At 47.1% G+C, this 24,329-nt stretch overlaps 2 protein-coding genes across 2 annotated transcripts in view; both read left to right on the top strand.

The window, feature by feature from the left end:
- The window catches only part of TMEM267 (transmembrane protein 267), a 429,802-nt gene that overhangs the window by 17,261 nt on the left and 388,212 nt on the right, over positions 1-24,329 (top strand). The window lies entirely within an intron of this gene.
- CCL28 (C-C motif chemokine ligand 28) lies at positions 6,717-18,007 on the top strand. Its single transcript, XM_081132646.1, has 3 exons — positions 6,717-6,992; positions 16,978-17,104; positions 17,299-18,007. Exons 1-3 carry the CDS (start codon positions 6,929-6,931, stop codon positions 17,489-17,491), a joined length of 384 nt encoding a protein of 127 aa, XP_080988772.1. The 5' UTR covers positions 6,717-6,928; the 3' UTR covers positions 17,492-18,007.

Here is a 24,329-nt window from a genome sequence, read left to right as displayed (position 1 = left end):
ATTAGCATTGAAACTGCTGGTTCTCCCCCGGCCCCCCCGGCCCCCCGCACCAGCCTGGGTTCCTGAAGGACAGAGGCATCGTCTCCGTCTCTCCAACACATTTTGTTGAATGACTGACTGACTGACTGACTGAACGATTACATGTTTTCGTAGAGATTAGAGCTGACATGTCCTAGACTGTCCTAACTCAGGTGTTTTCCCCAAAGTGTCAGCTAAAAGAACAAAACATAATTTTCCAGGTTCAAGATCAGCAGCAAAGACAGGAGCTTATAGTTCATTTGTTCTTTACCGTCAGGAAATAGGAGGAAGGAAGATGGACTTCAGTGTTTTATTATTTGAGATTGTGGGGCCTTTCCCTTGACGCTTTTAAAGGAAATAACAGCTAAGTGATTGGGATGGTTTGGATGCAGGCCAGCCCTGAGATATAGGAATAAATTGATGAAACTTTCTGAAGCAGATGGACAGCAATATTTCAGGTCCTTGTGCCCTTCCAGAACCTGGCCACGCTCCATTGAGAGGCGAAGCCCGTTTCCTCCACTTTAGACCTGGGTAGGACTTCATGACTATCCCGGCTAATCATGAACCTGTACAAATTTCCTAGACAGGTCATAAAAGGCAATACAGCTTCCAGCTGGCTCACTCTCACACTCATGAGACACTCAGCAGCCACCATGCTGTGAGGAATGCAAACCAGTCACTCAGCGAGGCCCATGTAGAGAGCCACCGAGGCATCCAGCTGACAGCCAGTGTCAACTGCCAGACAGGAGAGTGGCCCTTCCAGATGCTCCCAGCTGCCATCCTTCAACGCTCTCCCAGTGACAGCGATGCTGCGTGCAGCAGACAAGAGCCATTCCTGCCTGAAGCGCAGACTCAGCGAAACAAATGCTGCGGTTGCTGAAGCCACAAGGGTTGGCGTATCTGTTATACAGCCTCGGTCATTGGGATACTTAAAAAATGTTTTTACCGCTGGGTCTGAGAAATGCATACATCGTGTGGTAAGGAGCGCAGAGCTCTGGACGTGGATGTCCTGGGTTCCAATGCCAGCACCAACACTTACAAGCTCCATGACCTTGAGCAAATTACTTTTAAACTCATGCCTCTGTATCCCTACATGTAAAATGGGGGGAAGAAGAGTTCCCACCCCATGGGATTGTTCTGACACTAAGTGAAATAAATGCAAAGTGTTCGAAAGAGCGCCTGCCACAGCGTGAGCTCTCCGTAAGTGTTGGACGCTACTGTGCTGGTGGAGGGGTTCATAGCTGGTGACACCTGTGCGTAGCAGGAGCCCAAGGAGGCCCAGGTGACTCCACTCCTCTCGCAGCCGCTGTGGAATGGGCCTCACCTGGAGTGCAAGTGGGACCGTAATTCGCTAATAGCCAGTAGACTATGGCAAAGGTGAAGGAATGTTGCGGATGTCATCGAAGTCCCTAAAGTTGACTTTAAACGAATCAAAAGGGAGAGTCTCCTGGGCGGACCTGACCTAACCAGGTGAACCTTTTAAAAGAGCATCAAGAGCTCGCTCTCCTGCAGGTCCCGAAAAGGCCAGCCGCTGTGAGCTCAGCGGTGAAGCGACGAATGCCAGCTGCCCCCTGAGTTTGCAAAGGACCCCCGGCCCCTGGTGACACAGCGGCCCCGGCTGACATGCACAGCCCTGTGCGGCCCTGAGCAGAGGACAGGCAGGTCATACTGGACTCCCCACATGTGGAAACTGTGAGCTAATAAAGAGATGCTGTTTGAAATCATTACATTTTTGCTGATTTGTAATCCAGCAATAGAAAACAAATGTGATCAGTAAAAATTCAAGCCATGAAAAGTATATACAATGACAAGATTTTTCCGCCACCCCAGACCTTCACCCTCCTGAGGCAAATACAGTAAAAATTTGTGCTTCAACATTCCAGAAATCTTCTGTGCATGATATAAGTTTTACATGCATCTGTGTGTGCATGTGTGTATGTATATATTATAGTTAGAAATAGGAATATATGGAGGTACATACAGGGTGTCCCAAAGAAATGTATACACACTTTAACAGCTGATAGCTCAATTTTGAAAATGAAATGTATTTTAATAAACACTGCCTTTATAATTATATAATTATTCAAAGTGTGTACATACATTTTTTGGGTATATATATTTTTCCCACCTGGTTAAACAGTTGTTTCCAAACCACTCATGGGATAATCCACAGCTCTCCCTGGTGTAAAATGCTAACTTCACTGGATCTTCAGTTCACACAAACATTACAGCTTCTGAATTTATGCACCCGTGTCTAGAATCTACAGTGGATGCACAATGTGTTTTAATCCAGAAAGATCTTTTACTGCTTTTTTTTTTTTTAATGTTTTTATTGATTTTAGAGAGAGAGGAAGGGAGAGAGAGACATTGATGAGAGAGAGCCATCAGTTGGCTGCCTCCTGCATGCCCCCTACTGGGGATGGAGCCTGCAACCCAGGCATGTGCCCTGACCGGGAGTCAAACCAATGACCTCTTGCTGCATGAGATGACGCTCCACCAACTGAGCCACACTGGCCAGGACTCTGCTTTTCTTTTTCGGATTTTCCTGGTGCATTCTCTTTGCTTTATTAGCTTGAGCGGTTCTCTTCCATGATTCCCAGTTTATTTACTAATCTTAAGCATGTCACTGCACTCCTGGGCCTCCGCATCATAAGAGTGATGGTATTGGCATGAATTTGGATTATTTATGTATCTGGAAAGCATGAAACCTAAAAAAGAAGAGTTACAAATATAAGTCTGGAAAGGAAACCATAGTGTTAACCAGGAGTAAGAAATTCAGTGGGAGGAAAATTACTTACTCTGGCTCCAGGTTCAAACTCTGTTTGCAGTGATAAGTCCTGCACTTTCCTCTGTTTACTTTGGCACCCCTGGTGCCCAACCCCATCCCGCATGCAGTTACAGAGTATGATCCATGAAACCACGGTCCAGAAGGGGACCTAGCCTGGCTCTCCTGAAAGTCATCCCAGCTGGGAGAACTACAAAAGAATACAGATTTCTGAAATCTCTCTCTCCCTCCCTTCCTCCCTCCCCCCCCCCCCCGCCCTTGGCTCTGCGTCAAGCCTATTAATCTTCAGCTGATACATATTTTTATAACTAACCACCCTCCATGCTTTAAGGGAAACTCAATGTATACTTTTTTGGTTTTTGTATGGTATAGAAAACAATTCCTACTGAGAAATGAACATTTAAAATATTATTAACAATTAAGCTGTAGATGTCCAGAAGAGGCCAAGAGGGTCACTGTGGATTTCTGCGGCCACGTTGGCAAGAGCTTGCCCATGTAACGAAGGCCTGATTATTTGAACAATCCAATTCCTTATTCATTCAACAAACACTGAGCATCTAATACTTGCTGGGCACTGAGCTAGGCATTGGATACATGCCCTCACTAGTCCCCGCTGCACTGAATAGAGGCTCACGCACATTTATAATAGCGTGAGATACCTTGGCAATACGTATTAAAGACATTTAAATGGGCATACCCTTTGAGAAGTTCCACTTCTAAGAATTTATTTAAGAAAACGTTTAGCCCAGCTGGTGTGGCTCAGGGGTTGAGCATCGACCTATGAACCAAGAGGTCGCTGGTTAGATTCCCAGTTGGGACACATGCTGGTTGCAGGCTCAGTCCCCAATAGGGGACAAGCAGGAGGTGGCCGAATGATATTTCTCTCACTGATGTTTGTAACTCTCTGCCCCTCCCCCTTCCTCTCTTTCTCTAATCAATGAAAACCGAGTGCATGGCCCTGGTTATCAGCATTTCAATAGCAGTCATAAACACCAGAAAAGGGATACAGCCAGACTACCTAAATATTCAGCAGTGGAGAAATTGAAGTAAGTGGACTATGGCCAAACCGTGTGATTGAACACTTAATCCCCGATAGAGAAAACCAATACAGATCTACAGGCGTGGCTGTGCTATGGGGAACTATTCCTGACCTATTAATTAAAAAACAAAGTCACAGAACAGAAAGTGTTAAAGGACTCTATTTCTGTGAGCATAAAATATACTTACAAAGAAATGACAACTTCCAAAAGGAAATACATCCACATGTTAAGGAGAAGTTCACATTTGACCGGCTACTTGGCTACAAGTGACTTTCATATTTTCGTATAACATATTGTGACAAATATAATTATATGTTAATATAAATAAATATATTTTATAGTCATATAAATATTTTACAAAGAACATTTTGTAGTCACAATAAAAGTTTATAGAAACATAAGGTGGCACCCTGGCCAGTGTGGCTCAGTTGGTTGGGCACTGTCCCTGCGCCAACAGTTTGCTGGTTGGATTCCCAGTCAGGGCACATGCCCAAGTTGTGGGCTCAGTCACTGGTAGGGGACGTGCAGGAGGCAGCCAGGAGATGTTTCCCTCTCACATGGGTGTTTCTCTCCGTCTCCTTCCTTTCTCTCTCTCCCTCCCCCCTCCCTCCCTCCCTCCCTCCCTCCCTCCCTCCCTCCCTCCCTCCCTCCCTCCCTCTCTAAAAATCAATGGAAAAAATATTCTCCAGTGAAAAAAAACGATCTAGCCAGTTCCTCTCACCAATGGACTCTTACATAAAGACTTGGCATAGAGTCTTCCATGGCTTACGGTTCCTGCTGGGGGATGTCATGTTTGCTTTTTAACTCTAGACTGATGTCATGCCCCGACCCAAGGCTGTCGTTCTAATGATGGTGATTTACCTAATGCAGGTTCCTACCGTCTTCCAGAAACCACTATCCAACCCGCCAGCTCATTACAGGGAAGGAGTGGGAAGGAGAGGGCAAATGCTAATAATAAAATGTGACAACTCAGAGAGCCCCTGTGCTTTCTAAGTCTTAGCCTGTCCCTCTGCCTTCTTGCTGGCTGCCCCATGGTGACATTTCCTAGCAAAAGAAACAGGCACCCGGTGAAAGGGAAGCCATCCTGTCACACAGAGAAGCAAACGGGAAAGAGAGCTCGTAAGTCCACGGGGTCTGACGCCAGGCTCATGGGTGAAGCTCGGCCTCCGGTGGGATCACAGCTTCCTGTGTCACCAGCGTCCCCTCCCTTCCATCTGAACAGAGCTTTTCTGCACAGCGGAGAAGCCGTCTCAGGAAGGGCTCGGGAGAGGAATTCAGCCACAGCAACGGGCTGGTGCATGAACGCTTAGGCAAATGCACTGTTTTTGTCAATCAAAATCATTCTGTACATTTTTACAAATCAGTAATTTTTTAAAGCTGCCTGTTTTGGAATTTAATTTGGGCACAGCCTCCCTGTCCCACAGCTTCGGAGCGCACTGCCCGGCCCAGAGAGGCCCCGGGGGCTGAGCCGGGCGCGGAGCCCTCGGGCCTGGGGGGTTCCCCTGCGGGCGCTCCGCGCTCTGTGGCCCAGGCCTGTGGCCGGTCCCCTTGCTCAGTGTCAGTCTCACCCCGCGGCCTGGTGGGTCTCGACCTTGTCCTTCAGGAGGCTACCATCTTGCTTGCCCTGTGCCCTCCAAAGCTCCCGTCTATCTTTTATAATAACTCCACTTCTTGAGAGTGACCTTGGAGCAAGGTTAACCGCCACAGCGTGGCAGCTGGGGATGGTTCTGACCTCCAGCTCTTGACCTCTCCGGGGAGTACTGCCCGATGCAAATAGAATGGAAGCTCCACTCGTAATACAGAATTTTCTCAGTAGTCACATGAAAAAACTAAAACGAGCCCTAGCCGATTTGGCTCAGTGGTTAGAGCAGCGGCCTGCAGACCGAAGGGTCTCGGCCTCAGTTCCGGTCAAGGGCATGCACCTCAGCTGCAGGCTTGATCCCCAGCACTGGTCCAGGCGAGTGCAGGAGGCAACCAATCAGTGTGTCTCTCTCACATCGATGTTTCTCTCTCTCTCCCTCCCTCCCTCCACTTTCTCTGAAAAGCAATGGAAAAAAGATCCTTGGGTGAGAATTAAAAAAATAATAATAAATAAGTAAAAAGAAACAGGTGAAATTAATGTAAATTATCCTACCCAACTCAATACATCCAAGTATTATCATTTTCAGCATGGGATCGATATGAAAATTATTAACAAGATATTTTATATATTTTTGCACCAAGCCTTGGGAAGAGGTGTGTGTCTCACACTCACAGGGCATCTGAATTTGGACTAGCCCATTTCAAGTGCTCGAGGCCCGCGTGTGGGCCCGAGGCCCCCCATGAGACTGCGCAGTGAGACAGGAAGTGTGGCGGGTTCTGGAAGATCACCCAGCCAGTTACCCTCCCCTTACCCTGTGTTTATTAACAAAACTGATCTCCAGCAAAGCCAGGTGGGCCCCTGTACTCTCACGCCTGCTCTGGGCTCTCTCCTACCAGGCACAGCCCACGGGGAAGGGGCCCCTTGACCTCTCCTACCTTCCTCCTAAATAAACAACAGCTTTACTGGAAAAGCAATTTGGCTGCAAATCAAGACCAGAGTGGGATCGAAATTTTTCATATCTTTCCACCAGATAATGTTTTTTATGACTTGTCACCCTTGTCCCCAGAAACTTTTAGTTTTAACAAGCTACTTAAAACAGATTCCTTTATGCAATGTTTCTCCACAGAGGTGTCCACCAGAATCACCTAGGGAGCTTTTTAAAATTCAAACTACTGGCCTCCTACTCCAAGGAGGAGTTCTTGCAGATAACTCTTTTATTTTTTAATGGTTTCCAAGTGACCGATGCACACCCCCAGCTCACAATGACCTCACCAGCTGTCAGGTGGCCACTGACACTGCCTGGGTGAAAACAGGTCTGGTCTTAAGAAAGCCTGGATGCCAGGAAAGAAATCTGAGAAATAGGTACCCCAGCGCCTCCCGGGGTGGGGCTTCCTGGCTTCCTTCCCCTCCATGCTGCTTCTCTGCACCCGAAACACCTTTAGCCTCATTTCCTGATCCTGCAGCCTGCCCTGCGGTGCTGTGTGAGCCACAGGACAGGCGGGAATGCAGCAGACGGGACTCGCTCTTGTGGCCTTGGCTGCCTGTGTTGCTTTTCCTCCCTTAGAAGGTAAGTGGAAGCACCTGTTTCTAAGCCTCCTGTGGAAGGAGAGGGGCTGCCTCCCGGGATAGAGGGGCTGCCAGCAATTTGGAGCAGGAATTTCGGTCTTCAGCCAGGCATTTCCAGTGATCTATATGAGAATGGCACAGGTGTAAATTCCTGATCTCCAAGGGAATGTTCAGGAAGAAACCTCGTGGGAGCAGGAGTGTTAGTGATTTGTTACCCGGTGGGTGAGTTCCTTCCACACAAGTGCAACTTTGAGCTATGTTTCCCTTTCTGATGAGAGTGTCTTAGAAAATCCCCGGGGGGGGGGGGAGCCCACTGTTCACCTGTCTCCCCCTCACCCTAACCTGCTGCACCTGGGTGCAAGGGCGCATGCTCCTGGAAGAAAGACAGGCTTGACCTTCGGGGTTAGGCTTTGGGAGGTTGCAAGTTTTCTGGACACAGTGAGCTCTGTGTACAATGAAAGCCAGAACTTGAATCAGATCTTAGAAAGAGATGCGGGATGCAGGAGACTGACCTGTACAAATTACATCCAAGAGAACTTAAATCATGAGCTGCTAACACGTAGATGGAGGTTATAACTGCGTTTGGACGGGAGATCTTTCCTCCTGCGTTTAGGAAACCCGAACATAGGTGCCTAATGCTTGACTGAGCTGACGCCTTTCTCCCGGTCTCCTTTTCCGAAACTTTACGTTGAAAAGACTCTCTAAATCCAGAACAGAGGTGAAATATAAGTTTTGTTTGGTCTGCTTTTAAAAAAATGAAGCCAAGATTTAAAAATGGACTGATTTTGCAAGCACATACATATATACACGTACAGACTGGATTTTAAATCTTCTCTTGAAAAATCTGGTCTGGCAACAGTGGTTTCCCCATTCCCTGGGGAGAACTGGTTGGAGCAGACCAGCCTCTGTCCCTGTCCGAAGCCTGGCTCCTGGAGGCATTTGTTAGGGACCCCAGTGCAGTGCGGCCGTGCTCCAGGTGTATATTACTGAGCACAGGAAAGATCTGGATAATCTCTTCTTCATTCCTATGCAGCTATTTTATCAAGACAAAGAAGTTTTTCATTTTATATGCTTCTGTAAAGTTTTTCAGAAAAATTCATCATTGGAATTTGAGGACTTACTCAGTTTCTCAAAGGTCTACCTGCTAAGGCTTTATCTAAACTAGGACGTAGATTTTTATTCACTGACGTGCCCCCTTCAGCCTCCTGACGCAGCTCCACTGTCCCCACAGGAGCAGGGGCGGCTCGGCCTGCAGGGTGGGGCGGGGAGGGCAGGGCAGGTGGAGGGGACTGGGCCGTGAGAAGCCCTGCCTGGTCCAAGGCCAGGTTTCCCAGGCACCGAGTCCCGGCAGAGAGGGTGGGACGGCTGCACACGGAGGTGTTTGACAAGGAGCAGTTGGTGATGAGAGAAAGAAAGGGGGCAAGGAGAGCCAACAGTAGCCTTTTGGGTTAACCCCAGGGCTTTTCCTAAGGCCCTTTGGGCCAGAGGGAAATTACATTGTCTAAGAAGTCTCAACCCTGCGCCCTTTAAAATGAGTGCTGTTGGGTTAAAATGCATGCGAGCAGGCGTGAGACCCGCCGCTTTCCCCAGCCAACTTCCAGCGTCCGCGCCCCGGCGCCCTGAGGAGGCTGTCGGGGATTCGGCCTGGCGGGGGGGAAGGCCGGGGAGGGATGGGGGAGGGATGGGGGAAGGAGGAAAGGAGGTGGGGAGTTCTGAGTAGTGCAGGGAAGGAGGTATAGGTGGCCTTGGCGATGGTCCAGGCTGGGGGAGGGAATAGGGAAGGCGCCTGTGCCAGTTTGGGACTTTGGGAAATACATGCTGTTCTTCTAGGCATTAACTGTTCCATTATCTTAATGATCCCTTTAATGGGCACCTGGATGGGATGGCTCAGTGACTGGCATTCCCAAGGGGTCCTGCATGAACCAGAAAGCAGCTGACTTACCCACAATTAAAAGCCTTGGATTCTACCCAAGGCGAGAGGGCATGCTCCACACCTGCTGACAGGGCCACCGGCTCCCAGAACTCAGCACCGAGCCCATAAAAATGCCTGTCATGCACCCTCTGGGCCCTGAGCCAGATTACTTAGAGCCACAGTCTCGGCCTTGCGGGCCTGGCTGTGTCCACCAGGTGCAAGCTGGGGATCTGGCTTCTCTGAGTCCCTGTCAGCCTTCCTCAGATTAGGGTGGCTCCTTATCACACGGATACTTGCTAGAGGTGTGCTGCTTGCATCCTAGAAGAAAACTATCTTTGGTTTGTTTTAATCACAGGAGACTCACTAGGGAGGGTCCCCAGGAATGTACATCTGTGCTTGGAAGTTGTTCTGCACAGTTGGGACTCCCCATGTCACCAGCAGTGGTCCCTGGGGGGCCTGACAGGATGTGCCTGGGAATCTGCCCTTCAGTTTCTCTCCAGGTGTGCCCTTTGGTTAAAACAGTATGTCCTGCATTCCTCGGCACCACTGATACAGTGAGGGAGGGCCTAGATGTTGGTTTAGAAATCCAGTCATCATATCTATAATGTAGTTCAGGGCTTTTTAAAATGTCCTTTGTTATGCCTAGAGAGGCACCCTGGTTAACAATAATCTTCTCAAATTTGAGTCATAGATGAGTCCCTTGGAAAGAAAACATTTTTCTTACTCTCAATAATGACTTTTAAATTATTTTACTATATTACTTGATGTATAAATGTAAAATCAGGTATAAACCCCTTGTGTGTGTGTGTGTGTGTGTGTGTGTGTGTATACATATATATATATATATCTTCTGCAATGATAAAATAAAAATAAATTTAAAATTTAAATAAAAACACAACTATAAAACCAAGAAGACTTCAATGTAACATTAATTTAATAGAATAATACTGTTTGGCCCAAACTAAGTCACCTTTCAGAGGACGAACCCAGCACTGATTCCTGAGGTGCAGGTTTGAGTTTGATGGGCATTTACTACCATGTTCAGAATAAGAACGGTTTTTCACCACCACTGTTTCCTGTTTGAACCACAGTGATATAATTGGGCCCTGCCTTAGCATGAACACACTGTGAATTCCACCCTCTTCTGTCCTGATTGTCTTGGGACAATTAAGGTAGGACCTGACTTGGTAACAGCACTGCCACAAACATAAGCAAAATTCACATGTCCCAAAGGTGCTCTTTTAAGATGGTCTTCCAGAAGCTGCAGAACGTGTTGGTTTAAAGATGATCACTGACATGACATACTAGAATTTAGGAAGCATTGGGAGAGCTCATGAACCTGAGAACAGATCCACGAGCCCCTGCCCAGGGTCAATGGAAGGTCAAGTTTGAGGAATGCTGTCATACTGGGAAGAGTCTGGGTGGGCTTTGGACCCCACAAGACCAAGTCAGAATTCTAACTACAAGAACTTGGAAAATCACTTAATCACCCTGAGCTCCAGCTCTCTTATCGGTAAAACAAAAACAGCAATGCCTCTCTTACCTAGTTATTCTCACAATTAAATGAGATCATATATGGAAAGTCTCTGGCATATAGTAGCCGCTCAGTAAATGTTAGTTTCCTTCCCTTCTCTCCTGTAAGTTTCTATCTCCTGCTGATTTTCTAAATTAAAATCGCCAAGAAGTCACAAATTAAAAGAATTTAATTCCTAAAATTTCAAAAGTTATAAAAGTGACAGTGTATTTATATTTATATTTAAATATAAAATATAGAATTAAAAAAAAAATGAAAGACCCTTTTCTCCATTCCTTTAATCTCTCTGCCCTCCCCAGAGGCAATAACCTTTCTGGGTTCTATGTATCCTTCCAGAGCTTCCTCTATGAATTTACAAAGATGAACCCATTTACATCCACACTTATTGTTAAAAATATAAATAGGACCACAATCTACATATTGTTATATTTATACATCTATTTTTAAAATTAATCAGTCTAACCACTATTCTGTACACCTGAAATTAATATAAAATAATATTGAATGTCAAATGTAATTGAAAAATAAAATTTAAAAAATTAATCATTCTTTTACTTAATCGTAACAATGTATCTGTTTTAACGCACAGTCATTTCATACAAGTTCGCATCATTCATTTTATACACGACATACAAACTTCCTGGAACGATTTGCAATGTTAGAGTTTCACTTATTCATTCATTACCATTCAGGTTCCTATCAAGAAAAAACCACCGGGCAATAATTTGAACTGGGAAAGTTCAATGTAACAAATTATTAACTATAACAAGAGATAGGCTGGAAAGAAGTAAAGCACGAAATATTTAAATATCCTTTAGAGAACACAGGGCGAGCAGATATTCCTAGGGCTGAAACGGAGTTTTCAAGGGAGAGATCCTGCACCCTTCAGCTGCCCGACTGAGCTCCAGGCCTTGGAGAGGACACAGCCGTGGCTCACCTAAGGGCAGAAAAAAATCACTTGCCCAGCATCCCAGCAGCGTGCGGGGAGGGCTCGTCCCGGGAGGCGTCTCACCGGAGGCGCTCCGCTCCAAGGCCCCGGCAGGGGGCGCTGCGGGCGCTGTGCCCTCCCGGAGCCTGGAGCCAGAGAGGCCGCCGCCGCCCGAGCGGGCTGAGCGCCGGGCAAACCCTTCCTCCTGCAGTCTCTGCAGCGCCCCCTACCGACAGAGTGCAGCATCAGGACAGCGGGCAAAGGAACATGTTTCAAGGGCCCATCGTCATTTTAATTTCATAGAATTGGCCGTTAAGGGCGAATTTGAAGCGGAGGGACAATGAATTGACACATTCCGCAAGCACTGAGTAGGCCCCTGGATGTTACTGTGGGGCAGGTACTGTGCTGTGTATTGGCCTCTAGATGTGGTTTTTTGTTTGTTTGTTTGTTTCCATGGATTGATGTCAGCCTCATTCTAAGCACTTAAGTGTACGAGCTCACGCAGTCCTCACAGCAACCCTATCACCGTCCCTAATATTACAGATTAGAAACTGAGGCCCAGAGAATTAACTCACCCAGCATCAGCTGGTATGTGGGCTAGGAATCGCACCTGGTTGCTGTCTCCACACGCTTAACCACTGTGCTCATGCCTCTCAGCATGTCTCTGTGGCCCCAAATTACCCACCCCTTTCAGGACTCCCCCCTGACCAGCCAGCGTCCGTGCTGTGGGAAGGGCTGGTGACCAAGCCTCTCCATATTAAGGTAAAGAAAAGCCCTCATTCACCCTCCATTACCCAAACATTAACCCAGGGTTCCAAAAAGTACAGGGAACGACTTTATCTGGGCATCGCATTTCACGCATTATGGCCCGGTGAGTCCTTCCTGCCTGCTCCGTGATGGCAGAAGACACCTTTGTTTGTAGGCACCCACGTGAGACCTGTGGTGTGTCTCCGTGAGGCGTGAAGTGCGCTAGGATGGGGAGGTGTATCCCTAACCAGCCATACTCGAGCGCCGTGTTGATTTACGTATTGCCCTCCTCAAGCTGCAGCCATAGACGGAGACACTGCCAGCAGCCACGTGAACCCTCTTAGCGTGTCTGTCTTTATCCTGGGGGTCCTTTCTCCAGCAGTGGCATGTGTCTTTGCCCCGTTCCCATGTTGCTGTGGCCCTCAGGGCTCTTTACGTCAGTGCTTCTCAGACAGCATTTCTAATAAGCCCCCGGGGTGACAGCATTGCTGCAGCTCTGGGGACCGCATTTGAGTAGCAAGAGACTGCGCAGTACATCCAAGGAGGAGAGGAGCTGGGCTACATCTCTACGGGAACAGGATCCTTTCCTTAAAACCCAGAACCTGACTGTTATACCCAGACTCGATGTGTAGTGCCTTAGTGTTCCTCCTAACAGGCCTTCAACACAGAACTCTTTAAAGCCTCGAGCTACCAAAATTGACAGATCAAATCAGGGACAGACATTGATGGCAAATCACTTATCCCACTTAATAGAAAACCACATGGATAACAACCCAGAACCAACAAAATCAATAGCAATAACACTGTCATTAATAAGACAAACAGTAATGCTTTTAATGAGATACTAACGACCTCATCTTTAAAATATTAAATGTAATGGACAAATGATATGTTTCATATTGAGTTGACCCCTGATTGCTTGAGGGTAGAGGGATGGTATGAAACTTTGAAATATGAAATTTTAGGACGTCTGGGACATAGGGCCTGGACCCAAAACCGATAATCTTATTTCCTTAAAAAAAAAAAAAAAAAAATTTAAGTGGCATTAAAAGCCTTAAAACAAGGTAAAGTGAGACATATAGGACTACAGCTCAAGAGACGTTTATTCAGCATTGACCCCAGGCACTGCGCCCTGGTGGGTCAAAAGGTCTCCTGAGGGAGCTCACAGTCAAAAGACAAAGTCATATAGACCCTTAATTTTACATATGGCAAAGCCAGGGAACCACAGGGCTCTGCGGGACCACAGGCTCAGGTGGCGAACAGGCGAGACTGAGGCTCAGGAGGCCGGAGCCAGTGAGTGAGGTCTTGGGCGTCGGAGACAGGGATGGAAAGGGAGACAAACCTGAGCTGTGCTAAGGGAGTAGAGCTTACAGGAGTTTGTGGCTGGCCGTGGGGCGTGCGGGAGGTTGGAATGACACGCGGGTTTTTGGCCGGGTAACTGTAAGTGGCGGTTCAATGAGCTGAGAAAAGGAGCCAGGTTAAAGCTGCAGAGGTAATGGGTATTTATTCAGCTGGGTGTTTATTGAATTAGGGGAGCCTGTGGGACATCCAAGTCCACACTCCTCAGCAGTTGGATATATGTCAGGATATTGGCGTAGAGGTTAAAATAGACAAAGAGATTGTGAAATTACTGGCATAGCTGGTAATTTAAAGCCTGAGCTGCAGATGGGGAAAAGGGTGATAGGTCATGGATGGAGCTCTGAGGAAGGCTAATTATTGGGCCAAGGGGGAGGTATACACACGGCAGATGTCACCCTGGAGACTGCCTGGTCTGGGCTTCATTATGTTCTGAGTCCCCCATTCTTGCCTAGCAGTATGACAGGTTTTTCCCATGATTCTCCAATCCAAATATTCTTGATAACTCTCAAATTGTGGGTCCTAGAGAAGAGTCCTTTCCCTCTTAGAATCTGGGGCAAGGTGGTCTGATAGGGTAGAGACGCTGGTCTCCCACATGGTCAGAGCCCCTACCTGCGGGGCAGGTGCTCTTGACCTACTGCCCTCTGGCGCCCAGAGGACTGGCCTTAGCCAGCAGGTGCTGCTCATAAATCACCATTCGCAGGAGAGTCCAGGTGGAGCTGTTGGGCTGACACTCCCCAGCGTCCTTCCCAAAGCAAAAGCACATCTCCAGAGGGGGAGGGGAAGGGCTGGGGGTGAAGCAGTTAAAGTCTTACAACAAACCTCAGATCCTGCTCGGTCATACCTCTGGGCCCTGCTGCTTCATGCTTTATCAAGCCCACTCTGCACGGCTTCTCTCTTATTTGCAATAATTTTCCCATATTTCCCTCTAGGGAACCCCTACTCCACGGGACAGGTCTGCGTGTGAATCCTGTTTTAGAACAAAAGCAGGTTCTTTTCCTCGGGGTTCCGGGCCTCATGCAGTAGTGGCATCAAGGGGGTCTTTGCAGGAAGGCTGTTTCCTGTAGGAGTTCTCATCAGCTTGCTTCCACAAACAGGCGAATGTATTATACGAATTAAAACCATGTCAGTGCAGAAGAAATGTCACCTAATCCCCTTTTCAACTTTATTGCCGCTGCTAAATCTCTCCTATGTGGAAATCAGAGGAAGGTGTCGCCCGGCCTTTAAAAATGGAAATACCCACCCTGATACCATTCTTCGTTGTCCAACTCCTCATGCACTTTCAAGGGATTCTGGCCTTTTCTATTTCGGGCTACCTCACCAGGGCACCGGCCACGTATGCCAACATGGAATAAATGCTGGCCTGCCTCTTGCCTTTTGGATAGTTAATCCGATTTAGGTCAAGGAATCTCCGGGTGAGCTCATCCTACCTTTATTTATATTACAAAGTACATATAGGTCCTGAGGGCCTTTCTGGCTTAAAACCATTTCTCAAATTGACATCAGCACTCAGAGAACTCAAATTCCTAAACACACAGGCGTGCCATGTCCTCTTTTAGAGATGCCTGGGTCACAGCTCAGCAGTGGTCTGTGTGTTAGCCGTTGAAGCTAAGAGGTCTTCACCTTTCTGCCGGCAGCTCTAGCATAGTGACTCGCACAGAAGAATTCTTAGATAGAGCCATAGACAGGGATTCACTCTGCAAGAATTCATGTGTGATTCCCATACAGTGAGATGAGTGGGTCCGTGGATGAACTCCAAAATGTGGGGGGATATTAAAGCAGTGCGACTTGGAGAGCAGGCAGTGTAACATAGCTAGAGAAAAAGCAATTAGCTTTAGGAAATAAATGTATTAATAGATGTAAGGACAACCAATGTTCCATTCTCTGATAGCACTTTTTAAAAAGTTGAAATATAATTCACGTGCCATGAATTTCACCATTTAAAGTGTACAATTGAGGGGGTTTTAGTGTCTTCACAGAATTATACAATCATCACCGCACATTTCATCACCCCCCAAAGAGACCCTATACCTGAAAGCAGCCACTCCCCATTGCCCCCTTTTGCAGCCCCTGGGCACCGCTAATCTACTTTCTGTTGCTATGGATTTGCCTGTTCTGGAAATTTCATATAAACGGAATCAGACAGTATGTGGCTTTGAATCTGGCTTCTTTCCCTTACAACCTGATCACACCTTGACTGTGCCCCTGTCGATCCTTCTGCTGCTGTGTTGTGATTACCTGTTTAACCGCCTGCCTCCCATGAGGGCAAACTATGCCTGGTTTATGTCTGGCGCAGGGTTCAGAGCCTGGCACGGAGGGGCCCTCGATGCGTGTTTGCTGAACAGACGCTTTTCCTACCCCAGTGAGTGTGGCTCGTGGCGCTGGGTGCTCCTCTACACACTCTCCTTACACCCACGACGACATGGGAAGTTCTTACTGGCTCTGCATGGAGAGGGAGGAGGGAGGTCCTCATGGCACGACGCGTCTTGCCCTGCGAAATGTAAACATTTTCCTCGTTTGGGCTGCTGCAGGCTCGCGTGACACCGAATTAGAGCAGAAGGGAGGCTGAGCAGAACTCAGCCCTACATGGCTGGTGTGGGCGTATTTCAACTGTACCGATTCATTTAAATGCATGCTTTAGGAGCCACTGAAGACATACATTTTTGCAAATGAATTTATGTAAATATGTAATCAATGCGCACTTGGAGATTGTATGTGTATTTTAATTTCCTCTTACATTTGCAGTGCTCTCGTCCTCTGATCTCTGGGTAACGTCAGCCCCTCCCAGCTTGACTTTCTGCCCCAGTCTCTCCCCACTTGAATCCATTCTGCTCATCACTGCAACATGGATTTTCCTAAAACCCTTCTCCTTTCTCAAACCTTTAATGGTCCCCATTTCGTAACAGCTAAAACCTCCTTAGACTGGCATTTAAAACCTCAGTGGTGTGACCTCGGTCTGTCTTTTGAAACATAGCCCATCCCTCACCTTCCCAGCTCCTCGGGCCAGATAGTGGTCTCCTTCCCTCTGCGCTCTAAACGCGCCTTGTGCCCTCCTGCCTCCCACTCTTGACTGTGCACTTGTTTAGTCTGGATAAGTCTCCGTTTCTCTCCACGCATCTGAATCCCTCCGGATCCGGCCAAGCCCCCCCCCCAAGGTGGGAAACTTGAACCTGCTCAGGGCCCACGTGGTCGCCCTCTTCAGAACGGCGTCAACCTCTTTTCCAGTCGGCCCGCAACCCCACGGGGCACCGTGGGGGCGCCTTTCATCTCTGCGCTCCTTTGTGCCTTTGCCTGTTCTTGGTCCCATACCCTCCCCACAGGCGGGGTCAGCTCTGGGAGGTGGGGACCGTCCTGCGCTGGGGCTGCGTTGCAAAGCCATCGACCAGCAGGTCCGTGGTGCCTCTCGCCCCGGAGGCTCAGGGTCCCGTGTCTCTGGAGCCTTCCGATGAGAACCAGGCCGCCGGCCCGTGAGCTGAAGGTGCGATATTGTCTCTCTTTCCCTCCTGCAGCCATCCTTCCCATCGCCTCCAGCTGCTGCACCCAGGTTTCCCAGCACGTCCCCAGGCGGCTCCTGGAAAGAGTGAACGTGTGTCGCGTGCAGAGAGCCGATGGGGACTGCGACCTGGCTGCCGTCATGTGAGTGCCCTTCCCCGGGGATGTCTACACACACGCACACACACACGGTGTCTACACACACACACACACGCACACACACACGCACACACACACACACGCACGCACACACCCGTGTCTGACCGTGGGAGCTGCCCCTAGGTTGCTAAGTGTTCCCCTGTACTTTGCCTCAGTGATGATTTTCCCCCCATTTGCAGCCTTCACATCAAGCACAGAAGAATCTGTGTCAGCCCGCACAGTCACACTATCAAGCAGTGGATGAAAAAACAAGCAGCCAAGAAAAATGCCAAAGGCCACATTTGCCACGTGAAGAAACATCACGGCAAGAGGCACAGCAAAGGGGCGCGTCGGGGAGACAGGGCGCACAGCCACCCGACTCCTCACTGGTGACCGAGTGAACCTGTGAACACGGCGCCGGGCGGGGACTGGGCCATGACTCGTTATAAGTTTATCGTGTGAATGTTCCTGCTTGGGAGCCACCGGGGCAAAACAAAATCATGTTTTGTTTTTAAAAAAACACAATGATACAGTATGCAAATGTGGCCAATACCATACTCAACGGAAAAATGAAATGAAAAGATAACACTTATCTTCACGTAATATTTTAAGAGCACAGTATACAGATACAATTTCTTCAATTTTTTGACTATAAAGTTTTCCAAACCTACAGAGAAGTCGAAAGAATGGTACAATGAATGCCTGTGTACCTGTCATCTAAATTAATCATTGTTAGCATTTTGCCATATTTGTTTCTCTCTCTCTCTCCCTGTGTATATAAAATATATAAATTTTTTGCTAAACCACTGGAAAATAAATCGCAAACATCGTGATACGTCACTCCTAAATTTATTTTTACTAGTACAACTTGGCATCCCTCCAGAATAAAGACATTTTATATGTAATCACATTATCAGCTTCATACTTATACATTACAGCTTCATATCTATATATTTCACAGTGAAATTTCTCCAACTATTTCCAGAATATTCTATATAGTTTTTTTCAATCAATCTCTCTAGGTTCACATATTGCAATCATTTGTTATATTTCTTTAGTATTTTTTTTTTTAAAAAAACATACGTTTATTGATTTCAGAGAGAGGAAGGGAGAGGGAGAGACAGAGATAGAAACATCAATGATGAGAGAGTCATTGATCAGCTGCCTCCTGCAGGCCCCCGACTGGGGATCAAGCCCACAACCCGGGCATGTGCCCTGACCGGGAATCGAACCCCGATCTCCTGGATCCTAGGTCGATGCTCAACCGCTGAGCCACGCCCGGCCAGGCTCTTTAGTATCTTTTAATCTAAGGAAGTTCCTCTGCTTTTTTTCTTTCTTCCCATGGCATAGATTGTTTTTTAAAAAGCCTATGGGTTCCTTTTGTTTCCTCATGATCACCCTCAGTTTTAACATTTTCAGCAAGAATGCTTCCTGTGTGAATTTGTATATATCTTATTGCATTATTTAGAGTTTGTAAACATTAAAGCTCATTTTCTACATAGCAAGGTTTTAGCTGAATATCACTTTCAAACACCCAGTCTGAATAACTACCATTGTAATTACCGATTGATAAATTCTGATGCTGAAAAAGAAGCCTGCTTTGCTCCAGGAGCCATCTACCCACCACAGTCCATTCTTAGAGCTCTCGGGAGGAGTCTGGAGTTGGATCCCATGCAGGCTGATTTTACTCCCCCAGACAAGGAGCCTGCATCTGTTAACTCCCACTCACCTTTCCCACGCTGTGAGTGGATCATTCCTTGGTTTCCTTTTCCATGGAAGCTTCCAGATGTAGAGCCAGACCTGGCTCCATAAACAGCCATTAGATGTCAGGAGCAAGTGTCCACCTGGCCAAGTGTCAGGTGTCCTCTGCCTCCCGGCTGGCCAGTCCCAGCAGCAGTGTTGCCAGGATGACTTGGAGGTGATAAGGGACACACAGACGCTGAGCCTGATATCTCTAAAGTATCACCAAGTGCCTTTGTCCGACACTCTCATTGACACCAATTTAGCAGGGGATTTATTTGCTCTCACCAATAATCCTGTGAACTTTATACTGCTATTTCCACTTTTGGATGAGGAAACCTGAGGCTCATAGACTGAACTAATTTGCCCAGGGTCACACAGTAAGCGGCAGAGATAAGCCCGTGCCCAGGTCTCCAGACCGTTCTCTCATCAGCCCCCGCAGAGGGCCCTGGAAGGGGGGACACAGGCGGGGCAGAGAGAAAGGCGTTCGGGTGGAGAGCTGTGCTTCCCTGAGGGCCACAGGATGCCTGCCGCGGTCTCGCCTGGAAGCCCGGGCGGGAAGCACGCTGCTGCGGGCGCCGTTGGTACTGATGCTGGAACTACCATCTTACAGACTCGAGCAGGCCCCAACCTGATGTTACTGACTTTCCCAATCTTAGGCAATGGAGAAAACTGCACACTATTTATAACCATTGCTTTGCCAAATCTGCCTCACCAGATTCCTCTTTTCAACTTAAAGACAGATTATGTCCAAAAATTCAGCATTCTTACACTCAACCCCATCCCACTTTTTACTGTGATAATACAGGAGATCAGGGGAAAATGGTTCCTAAATGTTGTAGCTGGTGCAGACTGCTATCCCAAAATACCAGAGTCTAGGTGGCTTGGGAACAACAAGCACTTATTTCTCTCAGTTCTGGAGGCTGGAGGTCCAGGATAGCGGACTTGGCGGATTCAGTGTCTGGTGGAAGCTCTGCTCTCTGGCTTGTAGACCACTGACTCCTCGCTGCATCCTCACGTGGTGGGAAGGGCCAGGGAGCTCTCTGGGGCCTCCTGTAAGTCATTGCTCCCATTCAGGAGGGCTCCCCTCATGACCTAAAGACATCCACCCACCAATACCAAGTGTGGGGGTTAGGATTTCAACGACTGAGTTTTAGGGGGACACAGACATGCAGACCATGGCACTATTATCCAATGACATCAAATTGCAGGTTCTAAAAGCCAGGGAGCAACATTAACTAAAAAATAATTATTAAAATAATATGGGGATAACAGAAATAAACCACACAGTCTAAAATTAATCATCATAACCAACATAAATAAAAAGCTAAGACAAAACAAAAACACTAGTTTCTAATCCTCTCAACCAACAACTCGAGTTATTTTCAACTCTGTCTCTCCCAGTGTCGATCCATATAATTCTATACAATTTTTGTGTAGTTACAATGACAGTAGGTTTATAGGCTGTTTTTTTAAAAATATGTGTTTATTGATTTTAGACAGGAAGGGAGAGGGAGAGAGAGAGAGAAGAAATATTAATGAGAGATAAACATCGATGATGAGAGTCATTGATTGTCTGCCTCCTGCACGCCCCCTACTGGGGATCCAGCCCACAACTTGCGCACATGCCCAGACAGGGAATCGAACAGTGACCTCCTGGTTCATAGGTCGATGCTCAACCACTGAGCCACACCAGCCACTTTCATTTATTTATTTAAAAATAAATTTTTATATTTACTGCAATGCAAATAATTGGAACTCTGTATGAGGAACGTGTGCAGCTCCTTAAGGAAATTCTGCTTCACAGGCTGTCACACATGCTTATTAATTTATTATTGTGTTATCAAGCTGTTTAGGTCACGTTATTAACCCCTTAAGCTTTTTTATATTATAAATATATATATAAGTGATATATATATAAGTAATATATATTAAAGTAATACATGTGTATAGTAAAAAAAAAAATCAAAAGTACAGCAGAATTTATTATGAAAAGCAACCTCCTCTCACTCTAGCCCCCCTTTTCCCAGACCTATTTCTTCGGGGTAACTACTTTTAACCTTTCTGGTTTGTTTTTTTGTTTTAACCACAAATATTTATGGATAGATTGAAAAATACATAAGGCAGAACCCTCTGGAACCATAAGCACAACCATGGAGTAAACCAGTTTGCTATACAGCCAGTGTGAGAGAAAAGCCATAGTCTTAGGAACTTTAAACAAGCAAGTCAAGGAGCCAAGTTTTGGTTCTTCTGGTGGTTAGGGGAGGAAACATTCCCCTCAGTCCCCTTAGGGTGCATGGCCAGGTCCTAAAATCAAACAGGCAGAGGCAGGTGGACAGGACTGTTGGTTAGGACTCTCCTCCGTGTCCCTTTGCCTTCAGGATATGGCAAGGAGACAGGTGTGCGCCCGGCAGGGATAGTGTGTGAGCCTGTGTGTGACCCAGGAGAGCTGCATCTGAGGCACCTCGGCACGGAGCGCCCCCCTAAGCTGGCCTGTGGCCCAGGTCACTAATGCATCGCCCTCTGGACCCCGTTTCCTGGGAAAGGCCCAGGCGGGCAGAAGCCCTGTTGAGTGTGTTCACACTGACGTCCTTGTGCCGAGCCCCGCGCCTGGTAGGTAGAAGGCGCTCAGGGAATATCTGGGCCTAAAAGTTGCTCAAACAGAACCCGGAATCTGGAACTCAGGGACCGCACCCCATGGCAGCAAGCACAGCAGCCGAGCCGGTAGACACGAATCTCTCTCTCCAGCTGGCGTTTGGAGAGCTGGGGACTGAATTCTTAGACTCCTCAGAAGATGATAGAGGGGACTTGAGAAGGAAACATTACTGTCTTTTTGAATAAAGATAAATTGATTTGCAATAAATTACTTGGAAAAACAGAGAAGATGTGACTGTATTCATACCCCAAGCCAGTGGAGCATGAGACATTATCTCAAAGACTTGAAGCACGCAGGTCACAATTGTGAGCTCCAATTCCCTGCACCGACAGGCCTGAACAAGGCTATGTAGCTGGGTGTGGCCCTTGATACAACCAGGTCATTTTTTTAAGTGTTAGAAATAGCTCCTTAATCCAAAATGGGCTCAAGTTACTTTCTAGGGGTAAAAGGAGAAACTTGGCACTTCTAGTTTCCCAATCTAAATTTCCAAACCAGGCCCAGTCGTGTCGTGGAGAGCTGGGGAAGGATCTGCTTTTTGCTTTAGAAAAAGCAGCTAAGGGGGGGAGGCAGTATCTTCACACAGCCTGGGTGGTGATGTTGGGGGCTGTCACTAATAGAACAGAGGACGTCTGTGCCCCTGCAGCAGCAGCTTCCTGTGAGTCGTGGGTAGCTAAGGCAGCAACAGGGCAGCAGAAATAGGGCCAGAGCAAAAACACAAAAATTGCTGGTCCCTGAGCACAGTTGGGACAGTGCCCTTGAGCCCTGGGGGTCACATTGAAGAAAGGTGAAATCTGACCATTCGAGTGGTGGGATCACAAGATGTCTTAACTGAGCATCAAAATAATGTGTCCCTATCTTTGAGTCACATTCGTTGTTTGTTTCCAGCATGGAAATAGCTTGTTTTATTGCTTTGAATTAGACTGGAAAGAGGTTAGAAAATGTAGGAGCCTCCCCTCCCCTTGCCCTTTTTAAAAAAATCATAAGAACCTCTGAGACCAAGGTGGAGGGAGTTAGAGAAACAACACAAGAGCAAAAGATAAAGTATAGCTACAGCTTTTTAAATTTTTTATTTTTTGTGATTTCTTTCAGATTTTATTTTATTATTATTATTATTATTATTATTTTAAATTTATCTTTATTCTTGAGAGTATTACAGGTGTCCCATTTTCCCCCCCAATTGACTCCCTCCACCTCACTCTCACCCCCTCCCCAGGCCTTCACCCCATTATTGACTGTGTCCATGGGTTATGCATATATGCATATAACTTCTTTGGTTAATCTCTTCCCACCCTCCACCCCCCTTCCCTCTTTCCTCTGAAATATGATCCTCTGTTGCCTGCATCAGTGTCTCTGGATCTATTTAGTTTGACAGATTCTTTTGTTCATTAGCTTCTTAAAGAAGACCCTTCAACTTTTCCTGTAGTGCTGGTCTGGTGGTGATGAACTCCTTTAGCTTTTCCTTGTCTGAGAAGCTCTTTATCTGACCTTCAATTCTAAATGATAGCTTTGCTGGGTAGAGCAATCTTGGTTGTAGTTCCATGTTTTTCATCACTTCGAATATTTCTTGCCACCCCTTCTGGCCTGGAAGGTTTCTGTTGAGAAATCAGCTGGCAGTCGTATGGGTGCTCCCTTGTAGGTAACTAATTGCTTTTCTCTTGCTGCTTTTAAGATTCTCTCTTTGTCTTTAAACTTTGGCATTTAAATGATGATGTGTCTTGCTGTGGGCCTCTTTGGGTTCCTCTTGTTTGGGACCCTCTGTGCTTCCTGGACTTGTAAGTCTATTTCTTTCCTCAGGTAGGGGAAGTTTTCTGTCATTATTTTTTCAAATAGGTTTTCAATTTCTTGGTCTGTTCCTTCCCCTTCTGGCACCCCAATATTACAAATGTTGGGCCTCTTGAAGTTGTCCCAGAGGCTCCTTATACTATCTTCATATTTCTGGATTCTTTTTTCTTTTTGCTCTTCTGGTTGGGTGTTTTTTGTTTCCTCTTGTTCCAAATTGCTGATTTGATTCTCAGTGTCCTCTACTCTACTGTTGATTCCCTGTCAATTATTCTTCATTTCAGTTCGTGTAGCCTTCATTTCAAATTGGTACTTTATTATGTCATCGATTTTCTCAGTTATTTCCCTAATAGTCTGCTTAAACATCCTTAAAAACAAAACTCTGAACTCTGTATCTGTTAGATTGCTTGGATCTATTTCATTTAGTTCCTCTTCTAGAGATTTCTTCTGTTCTTTCCTTTGTGACCTGTTTCTTTGCCTCCACATCTTGGCTGCTTCCAGGTGTTTGTTTCTATGTATTAGGTAGAGCTGCTATGTCTCCTGGAATTGGTAGATTGGCTTTGTGTAGTAGGTGTCCTGTAGGGTCCAGTGGCTCAGCCTCCCCAGTCACCTGAGCTGGGCCTTCTAGGTGCTCCCCTGTGTGGGCTGTGTGCACTGTCCTGTTGTAGTTGAGCCTTGGTTGCTGTTGGCCTCACTGGGAGGAATTGGTCCCCAGGCCAATCAGCTGTGAGGACCAGCTGCAACTATAGCCAGAGAGCTGCTGTGCTGGAGACACCCCTATGGGTCAGGATTTACTTCAGTGGGGCTTTGGTGTTCACCAAGTGCGCCCCTTGAGTGTCACTCATGGATGTAGTAGGGTTGTAATCCAGTGTGGTCAAGTCTGACCACCAGGTGCACTGTCTCTGGGGCCTCCCAGGAGGTGCCAAGCCAGCCTGTGCCACCCAGGCTGCCCAGGGCCACCCAGCATGAGCTACACAGCAAACCGTAGTTGGCTGGTACTTGTGCTGGGCTTGGAGGTGCCCAGGAGAGGCCCAACTATGAGCCAGTGCAGCTGCC

Source organism: Miniopterus schreibersii (genome assembly GCF_964146895.1).
Source record: "Miniopterus schreibersii genome assembly, chromosome: 3".
Lineage (NCBI taxonomy): Eukaryota > Metazoa > Chordata > Mammalia > Chiroptera > Miniopteridae > Miniopterus > Miniopterus schreibersii.
The sequence above is the reverse complement of the archived record's forward strand: the minus strand, read 5'-3'. Positions and strand labels throughout refer to the sequence as shown.